Source organism: Echinops telfairi, unplaced genomic scaffold, assembly GCF_000313985.2.
Source record: "Echinops telfairi isolate 266 unplaced genomic scaffold, ASM31398v2 ScPeMD7_6;HRSCAF=24_1, whole genome shotgun sequence".
NCBI lineage: Eukaryota > Metazoa > Chordata > Mammalia > Afrosoricida > Tenrecidae > Echinops > Echinops telfairi.
The window spans coordinates 19365264-19376105 of NW_022103903.1; the positions used below are offsets into that span (position 1 = coordinate 19365264).

The 10842-nt window shown below is 34.2% G+C and overlaps 1 protein-coding gene and 1 pseudogene across 1 annotated transcript; one reads left to right on the forward strand and one right to left on the reverse strand.

Moving 5' to 3' along the window:
• Positions 1-4352, reverse strand: part of LOC115868093 — a 7788-nt pseudogene extending 3436 nt beyond the window's left edge.
• Positions 4353-7638: 3286 nt separating this feature from the next.
• LOC101656909 (olfactory receptor 5K4) lies at positions 7639-8610 on the forward strand. The gene has a single exon (XM_013005638.2). It carries the CDS (start codon positions 7648-7650, stop codon positions 8608-8610), a length of 963 nt encoding a protein of 320 aa, XP_012861092.2. The 5' UTR covers positions 7639-7647.
• The last annotated feature ends 2232 nt before the right edge of the window (positions 8611-10842 follow it).

Sequence of the window (10842 nt, forward strand, 5' to 3'; positions counted from 1 at the left end):
GAGGGAGGGGAAAATGAGGACCTAATGCCGGGGGCTTAAGTGGAGAGCAAATGTTTTGAGAATGATGAGGGCAATGAATGTATGAATGCGCTTTATGTATGTATGGATTTTGATAAGGGTTGTATGAGCCCCTAATAAAATGATTTTAAAAAAAGATTAGTCACTGTCATCTCGTATTATTTTTGCTTGATAATTTCCTTTATTCCTCCTTTATAGTGTGGCATGTGTATGCGTATGAGGAGTTTATTCATGTCTTGGGTACTATTTTCAGTGTGTCGGTTTCTAGGTGGTGCTGTTCCTTGTGGTGGTCTCATGTTTGGCTGCTGGTCTCATGTTTGGCTGCTGTGGTTGTAAGTTTTCTGCCCATAGAGAATTGAAGAGTATTTTTGTAATGCTGGTTTTGTTTTTGCGAATTCTCTATTTTCTTGTTTGAGAAACTTTTATTTCTCTTTCAAATTTAATGGAAAACTTTGCTGAATAAAGGATTCTTGGGTTGCAGTTGTTGTCTTTCAACTTCCGGAATATGTTGCTCCAATTTCTTCTTTCCTGCATGGTCTCTGTCTGCAGAGAGGTCTGAGCTTATTCTTCTTGGCTTTCCTTTACATGTGACTGCTTTTTTTCTCTCTAGCTGCTCTCATGAGTCTTTCTTTGTCCTTGAAGTTGTATGATTTGAATTCTATATGTCTTGATGTTTTCGTGGGTGTTTGGGTGTGGGTTTGCGGTGGTGGAGGAGGAGGCTTAATCTATTTGGTGTTCTCTTTGCTTTCTGGGTGGTTATTGTCTCCGTCTTTGTGGTATTGGGGGATTTTTTCCCCTAAGACTTCCCTTACTATTTTAACTGTAGGCTTATTTGTGTCTTCCTGCTCAGGAACCCCAATAATTTGAATATTATTTCACTTCTGGTGTCCCACATCATCCTTGGACTTCCTTCAGATTCTTTTGCTTTTTGTTTTATTGATTTTCTCATTTGCTGAATTCTGCTTGGTTGTTTTCAAGTTTGCTGATTTGATTATCCATTTCTTTCATTCTATTGGTCAGTTCTTGTACTTTGTTTTTAATTTCTGCTACATCATTCCTTAGCTCCTGAATTTCCTTTCGGTGTGAGATTTCTAGTAGCTCTGTTTTTTTTCTGTTTTCAGGATTCTCTCCCCAATCTCTTGTAAGGCCCTAAGAATCATTTTCTTGTATTCTCTATCTGACAGTTCACAGACTTATTTATCTGTGTATTATATAGGGTTTGGGTAATTTTCAGTTGTTGACTTTTGTTTCTCTTGATTTTTTGAGGCAGCTACTTTTGTTTGAGCTGCATAGTGATTGTGCTGTAGCTGATTTGTAGGCTTCTGGATTGTATAAGGGAGGGATGGGTTGGTTCTTTAGGTTAAAGGAGGATCAGATTGGAGCTTGAGGGAGTGATAGTTGGGTGAGTAGAAGGAATAGGATACAGGTGCTCAGAAGCAGGTTTTAAGTGGTGGTATAGGAAATTTCCTCTTAGGTATAGGAAGCCTTCCTGTTTAGTATAGTGATTTTTGATGAGTTGGAGAAGAGGATTATAAGAGATGTGTGGTTACTTGGTAGGTTATAAGGGAGTGCGTGTTACTGAGGTCGAGGAAGCAGGTTCTTGAGGTAATGGTGGTTGGGGTAGGTGAGGGGTATATTAAATCTACCAGAGTCACGTATCTACCCTGTATATTATATAGGGAAAATGTTTGCCCTAATGTTATTGTGTTTATAACAGAAGGTCCTTTTACTGTGGGTTTCGGCACAATTCAGTACTATCCACTTTTTGAGTGTGGTCCCATGGTGGAAATAATCTATTGGAGTTGGGGCCCACAGTGCTGGGAGAAGAAGGGATTCCAGTTGGGAGGTGGACTTGCTAAGGACCTTAGTCCCTTTGTCCACCAGACACCTAGATAGGAGGAACAGCTGCTGAGAAATATGGGAATTCTGGGTTCTTGTTCCTTGTGTGAAAAAAGAGTGTTGTGTATTTCTTCCTCAAAAGATAATAGGAAATAAGCTAATATACTACTGTAGCCCTCAGAGGGCTCAATTTGTGTTACTGGGAAGAATGCCTTTCAAGTTAGCAGGGAGTTTTTATCTGGCGGCCATTAGAGCTGTGCCCCTGCAAGAAGGGATCCAGTATGAAAGTGTACATATTAAAGCTCCCTTCTGTGGGCCATGGTGAGCTCCAGCATCCAGGGTTCCCAGTGTTCCATGAGGACCTGGGGCTGTGGGCTCCACTTCGGAGACATTCTGTGTTGGGATAGTCCCCACACTAGCTGGCAATCAAGGAACTAGGAGAAAGGGAGGAGGTTTGTAGAAGGCTGGTACTCACTGCCCCACTGACCTTGTTAAGGTAACCAAGAGATGAGAATGCAGGGAGGGGAGAGGGTGAGATCGAGTTGAGCTCCAGTGAGTTCTCCATGGGAGAAAATTGGAAAGGGAGGCCTAAAAATCCCAGAGTACTGAGATTCTAGGTCCTGTGTCTAAATTCTGAGAATTAGCCTTTTCACCTGTCAAAGTCTGGGACACCTAATAGGGAATTCTAGGTAGGGGACTCTATCTCAGTGCTATCTTCCTGGAACCTCTTGTTGATGTATTTAAATATATTTTTGTTGTTATAATTCCAACAAATACATAAAAGCACAGCCTAAAATACTTAAAATTATCCATTGTAATCATGAATATATTGATTATTGACTTATAAACATAACTTAAACTTTCAACTATTTTGAATAGCTTTACAGTTTTATTCTTATAGGTCCCCACTGGCAAATAGCTCTCTAAAAATTACACAAAGAAATGTATTACATTTAGGAATACTATTTATATCCCCAAACTCCTGACAAATTTCACAATCTTCGTGTTTACTTTAACAATGACTTATTAGCCAAATTAGATTTTGCGATCACAATTTCATTTATTTTAAATTATAAAGATGTTCTTATAATGTATTTAAATCATGTGCTATGATCCATTAAATTTTTGCTATCATTTTGGCAAAAATAAATTTATTCACACAACATTATGTCTCAACACATTTTTGTTTGAGTTGATGTCATTGGATAAAGTTACTAATTTCTGTAGTGATAGCTATGATTAAATTGTGAAAACTAAATAAAATAGATTATCACATTTTTATTAATGTTTTTATTCATGTAACACTAACAAAAAAGTCCTTTTTTTAATCCAACTACTGTGTTTATATTATTCAGCAAAATTAATAATAGTATGAGTCAGAATCAATTCAATGGTTTGAATTTTTTGAGTGAATATTTTAAATATAATATTAAACAATTATAATATTTAATATAATATTAAAGAATATTAATATTGAATCAGTCTAATTCAGTATTACCAATTTGTCTTTTAGAAATCTCATTTTGTGGTTTCTTTGTTGGAATCAGAATTGAAACCAGGTATACCCATTACATTTGAATGCTATCATGATAAAAAATCTGTAATAAATGTCCTCCTCCATCTCCTTTTTATGTCATGTATCTGATGAATAAGCTTATTCATTTGTCCTGTATAGTATTTTCCCCTACATTGTGGATATGGCTTGATCATACCTCTATGACACCTGCAAAGTGATAGACAATGTTAACTATATGCATAATTAAACTTGGGATATTTGTATTTTAGGGAGCAGGTTGTGCACATACTATTGTGTGAAATCAAAAAGGACACAATTCTGAATTGACTCACTTTTCATGACATTAATTTCAGACTCTTTCTAGGGAATGCCAGTCTCTGTCACTGATTATTGAGTTGCTCATTACTCTTACGGGCAATGATTTTGGCTTATTATCTATTATTTCATCAAGGATTCTAAAGTGGGTATTTTATCACTGTAGAATTTTGAATAATTAGTTATAACTCTTAAAAGAACAAAACAAAACAACCTTCCTCAAATTTGGGTTATTCTGAAATGTGGCCCATAAAGAAGAGGCAGAAAAAATTCTTGATTATTTCCCTTTATTTATCTATTTTTCAGGCAGCTTACTAAGTTGCTCTAGCAACTTACTGAGGTGATCAATGACGTTTTGTGTGTGTTTGCTTGTGAGTTTGGCAAGGATATACTTACGAACTCTCTAATATTAATAAATTTGGTGTGCTTTAATCTATTACAGCAATTATGTCTTTAAAGCTCAAATGATTCTGTATTTGGCCAAGGGGATCCCACTAAATTATCCTCTGTCTTTTTGGAGTACTTACACCAGAGACTACAGGAGGCCTTCTAGTGTAATGGATAAACAGTTGGCTGGTAACCCAAAGGTTGGTGGTTCAAACTCACTCATCTGGGCATCATCTCTAATCGGTGCTGTTGGGTTTATTTGTGTTTTGGGAACCATGTCTCTCAGGTTTGGCGCCTCTGCAGAAATATACTAATGCCAAGAAATTCCCTTTAGAATCTATGGGGAAAATTTACTATGCCTTGAGGCTAATTGCATGATTATTGTCACTGACCTATTGGTAGAGAGCGTGTCTTGAAGTACATAATTTATTCCCAAATGTTTTAATGCCCAAGGTTTGTATACTGTACTTTCCTTAAAGCAAATAAAATCAGGTGAATAACCAGTTCATGTAAGATTTTTGCCAGTGAAAGAAGAAGATGGGAATGGATTTATAATTTATTTATCTTAAAGTGCTAATTACTTTATAGTACTATAGTTTTCATTGTTTTTACATTTTTTACACTTGGATTTTCTAAAAATGAATAAAATATGGAGAGTCATGATGAGATATAATACTGTATATAATTCTGACCACTTCTAAATTCGAAAATACCATTCTCCCCCACCACCCTCCCGCCCACCAGCAAATATAAAGGTAAGTCTATAAATGACTCTATAAAATTTTTTTTAATTTATAATAAATCTTTTCTAAGTTGCCTTAATGTTAGTTTAATAATTTACATTGCATATTGGGGAAGAGAAACTGAGCTTCTACCCAGCAATATTCCGATGCAAATGCCTTCTATTGACTACTTTGATTATTGAAAACTAAATCCATTTGTCCAAATTTGCATAGGTAGATTTTTAGTTGATTTACTATTATGTGTTGCTGACATAATGATATAAAACTGCCTTTCAATATTTTTGCAGTCTTGCAAAGATACTACACCTTTGAAAAAGTTTTTAGTGTTAGGACCTAAAATGTAAATAATAAACTTATTTTATTAATTTAATCACAAGGCTCTAGACATAAAACTCCATATAATCTAACTATATTATATGAGGAAAAAGAAAAATAGATATTTGAGATTCATCATAAATATTGATAAGAAACAGAAAAAGTAACAAAAGCATATTCAAAACATTATACTTTAAGTAATCATTATAAGGTCTTTCTCAGAAGTTGTCTATCTCAAATATTTTTAGTTCTGAGATTTAAGCCAGTTTGGAAAGTAGTACTGGAAGAAAATAAGGGTGCCTCTATCACACTTTAAAATCCATGCTTCTGGCTGATCTGGTAAAAACTGTAGCACATGTAATCCTGTAATAAGAGAAACAGCAGAGAATAATTTGTGAATGAATACACAAGTGTGTGAAAGTGTACAGAGTATCCTTTTGTGTATATTTAGGTATGCAAACCTTCTGACATTAGGTCGATGCCAACTCATAGTTATCCTGTATGACAGAGTAGAACTGCCCTCATGAGTTTTTGAAACCGTTAACTCTTTAAGGGAGTAGAAAACCATGTCTTTCTCCAATGGAGCTGGCTGGTGGCTTTGAACTGCTGACCTTGTGATTAACACCCCAATGCATTAACAACTCTATCTATCTATCTATCTATCTATCTATCTATCTATCTATCTATCTATCTATCTATCATCTATCTATCTTTAAATGTGTATGTTGCATGTATATTTGTCCAAAATCAAAAATTGGAAGGCAGAGAAGACCAGGGAAACTGGACAATGGAAATAAAGAGCCCAGAGTGGAAAAATGAGGCAAGTGTTTACACATTGTGTGTTAAGCAATCAATGTACAGAAAATATTCTGTGTAAATTATTGAATGGAAAACTAATTAACTGTGCAAACTTTCAGTTAAACAAAATTAAATGTTTTAAAAATGAATTAATTAAAAAAAAATCTTGAAAGCATCTGTTCATATATGTATTGACCATATCTACACACTCTCTGGAAAAGTAAAGGACCAGTTGAAATCTGTTGCTTGTTAAAAATCGGTTAGTGACTTTAAAAAATCCTATAGTTGTAAGTTATTTCTATATTCCACATATGGATGGCTCATTAAATCTAAGATTTGCACATATATTCTACCATTCTGGGGAAAAATCCTTGCTCCTTCTACACCTGTACTATTGTAATTTTAAGATTGCTAAACTATAAATAAACAGCTAACACATTTGAGTGATTATTGAATTTCAATTAATATACAGGTGAATTGGTGCTGTAAGTTTGGTCTTGGGCTGCTGACCGTAAGGTCAGTGGTTCAAACACCAGCTGCTCTGCAAGGGAAAGATGAGGCTATCTGCTCCTTAAAATATTTGCAATCTTGGAACCCTTGTTGAATTGCTAAGGGTTGCAATTGACTTCCTGTCAGTGGGTTTCTGTGTGTGTGGTGTTAATGAGTATATAAGCTTTGGTCATTCAGGAAACTCAGGAAACTTTCAAATGATTTCTCAATAAAATTAGGACATTAGTTTCTATAAATGTTTGAGAGAGCAACAGCAAGAAGAATATGAATATTGTGAGAGGAGACATCATGAAAACTCACAATGATGTACACACATTGACAGTTACTTAAAATTAGAGAGGGGAAACATTAAGATAAATGAATCATAACAGGAGCTCTGGAGGGTATCTAGTGTTTTGCTTTGAACTATTAACCATCAGGTCATTTCTTCTAACCCCTAGCTTCTCCATGGGAGACAGATGAGGCTTTCTACTCCCATAAAGATTTACAGTTTTGGAAAACCACAGTGGAGTTCTACTCTGTCCTGTGGGGTCATTAATGAATCAGAATCAACGATGACAATGACCTTGGAGAAGAGTAATAACTTTTTGGGTTATTTGTTATACTAAGTTAGGAGTATGATACAAAATGTGTTAAGATAAATATAAAAATGTGTATTGAATTAGTTTATTGTTAAAATATCAGATGTCCTATATTCTTATTCTTTCCTGAAGGATGAATGTGTACTTCCTTTTACATATCAATTGGTGAGCTTACAGGTGAAGGCATACTTAACTCACTGTGATAAATGGAATTCTCAAAACCTGACATATGAAATCTCTAAAGAGCAGCTATTTCCAAACGATGTTTGAAACTTGTTTTATCTTGGGGGAAAATACCATAGGACAATTGTCTTTTTTTTTTTTTTTTGGAAATGCCAGATTTTTTATACTAACCATGAGTTAATATGCTAACATTGTATAATTGAAGCAGAAAATGCTTTTCCACCCTGAGCATTCTTAGAGGCATTCCAGAAGAGCTCTACCTATGCGGTCAGCCGCACTTTTCTCCTCACATGGCTTGGCCTGCTGCGCGTGTGCTAGCTTTTATGAGAAAGCAAAGCGTGATTAAGAATGTTTTTTTTCTTTTTGTGGGTAAGAAAAGTAAACAAGAGAAGTGGCATTCTAATTTATCATTTCATTTGTCTACAGGTCTGTCTCAGCAGAAATGTTAGGAATGGTTAAAGAGAATCACTCCTTGACAGCTGACTTTATCCTCTTAGGATTTACCGATCACCCCAATCTAAAGACCCTGCTGTTTGTGGTGTTCTTTGTCATCTATCTGATCACCATGGTGGGCAATCTTGGGTTGGTGGTGTTGATTTCCATGGAGCGCCGTCTGCACACACCCATGTACATCTTTCTGGGAAACCTGGCTCTGATGGATTCCTGCTGCTCCTCTGCCATTGCCCCAAAGATGCTACAGAACTTCTTTTCTGAGGATAGAATGATTTCCCTCCATGAATGCATGGCACAGTTTTATTTTCTCTGCCTTGCTGAAACCACAGACTGCTTTCTCCTGGCAGCAATGGCCTATGATCGCTATGTGGCCATATGCAGTCCACTGCAGTACCACACGATGATGTCAAACCAACTCTGCTATCAGATGACCATAGGAGCCTTCGTAGCTGGAAATCTGCATTCCATGATTCATGTCGGGCTTCTATTAAGGTTAACCTTCTGTGGTTCTCATCAAATTAATCACTTTTTTTGTGATATTCTTCCATTATACAGAATATCCTGTACTGATCCTTTTATAAATGAACTAATGATATATATTTTTTCAATGCCTATTCAAATCTTCACCATTGCCACAGTTTTAGTATCTTATCTCTGCATTCTTTTCACGATTTTTAGAATGAAATCCAAAGAGGGGAGAGGTAAAGCTTTTTCTACCTGTGCATCCCATTTTTTATCTGTCTCAATATTCTACATTTGTCTTCTCATGTATATCCGACCATTTGAAGAAGGAGATAAAGATATACCAGTAGCAATTTTTTATACAATAGTAATTCCTTTATTAAACCCTTTTATATATAGCCTGAGGAATAAGGAGGTGATAGGTGTTCTGAAAAAAATAATGATGAACTCTAATGTTCTTAAGCAAACTTCATCCTCCACAACAACTTAATTTTAATTTATGAAAATGCCTTCATAGAAAAGAAAAATGGTCATATAAATATTAATCTTTAAATCAGTAGGCTGTTTTTATCAAATATGTATGACTATGATTTCAAAATATTTGTCAGATATAATCCAACATTTTATATGCTTATTGGACAATTTAATTTCTTATATAAATTTGTTCATTTTCCTTTCATCTTATCCTTTTTTTCTTCTTCATTTATTTGTATAATGTTTACAGATAAAAGATTAAAACATTGTGATTGTTGCAGCAAGTATTTTTTCTCAGTGTGAGGACACTCATTCAATATTTATTTGTAATAATTTTATTTGATAAACATTTTAATCTTCCATAAGCTTATTTATTGCCTTAAAAATCTGATTTATTTTATGCTTATTTGTTTGGAATTTCTTTCCTTAACCTGAGGTCTTATGTTAGCCATTTTTGTTTGATTTTCTTCATCTTCTCCTCTTTCTTCTGCCTTTTTCTCCATTTAAGATAAGTTGAATTTTTGCATTTGAATTTTGATACTTCCTGAAATTTATTTTGTATACGTCATGAGGTGAGATATGGTCTTTATGCCCCTATCTTCCAAATAATTTACAAATTAATTTAATTTAAATAAACATCAAATGAAGACTTCTTTGAGAATTAGAAAAAGTAATTCCAAAATTTATGGAATTCTAGATTTTTGTAATAATTACCAATAAAAACAAATAGACTTTGCATATCAAATATTGAAATATATGATGCTGCTCCCATAATTCAAATACTTTTAGATCAAGAGTAAATAGATGGGTCAATGGAACAGACATATTATCCATAAGTAAATTGCAGTATACAATAAGAAGAGCACCATAAAGCAATGAAGAAAGGAATGTTTACAAATGGTCCTGTGTCAATTCACTCTTTATCTTTTCTGTTTAAAATGTATATACCCTCTCATTCACAGACAATGTTATAAATAGAATTTGTTTCTTTTATGGCATGTTTTTATATATAACACTTCAACTCAGTGAAATTCATTTTAGAATGTTGTGAAGAATTAAAATTTGATTGGTTATGAATAGCAGGTAGTTCCAGATGCATTTATTGACTAGCTCTTCCCTTACTCAATGATTTTAAATTCTTTCTTTTTGTACATTTACACTCATACACTCATATGTACATGCACATATAAAGTCTATTTCTAGCCTACCTAAGCTACACAACGTATGACAATCCCAATTTCTAAATTTATATTCTGTTAGGGAAGAAAACAATAAAAGGTAATTAAATTAAACAGTAATTAATGTTTTATAAAATTCAGATGTAAGACTTCTAGTCTATCCTTTCCTTCCTTCTGTGGGAATATGTATAATGTGATCTTTATATTGATATTCTAAATATATACATAGTTAATACAAAATGCGTATTTCCAGTTCTGACATTTGGACTAATCCCCAGATTCACGTATCCAATTGCCTGGTTCATATTGCCACTTGAATATATCAAAGATATCTTAAATTTCACATACTCGAACTGCAACTCTTGTCTTTTTCCCATAACCCCTGCACTTGTTTAACTCGATAGTAGCAATATCCAACCAGTTGGTCAAGGCAGAAATTAGAAGTAATCCTTCCTCTACCTCTCCCATCACATCCAAATTTCCACAAGACCTGGACACTTTATGAAACAAAGCAAGTTACCACTTATGAAGTATTGGACTTACAACAAACTACACTTAACCATCATCCAGTCTTTTCATTTGTTTTGTACGTCTCATTATTGTTGCATATACTACCTACAATGTGGCAGCTTGTAATTTACTAATATTGTCATTCTTACTCTAACTTCCAAGGACAAATAAATATTTTACATACAAAGATGCTCCAAATAACAGAAAATAATACTGAAAACAAAAATAAAACAACAATGAAAATAAAAAGCCAGTGTATTTGACATATCAGAACAGATTTACAAATGAGTTATAGAAATGGAAGCTTGTCATAAATTATGGGACTACTAATATAACTTAAATGTATGAACATCTCTATTTACACTTTCTGCATGCTACTCCATGCTGCCATCGTCTCTCTCCAGAGTATCATCACTAGTTTCAAATTCACCTCCCTGTTTTGACTCCTTTCATTTAAAAAAATTAGTACGACCTATTTTTTAAAAAATCAAATTATTGGAGCTCATACAATTCATCACAATACATAGATCAATTGTGTAAAGCACATCTATACATTTGTT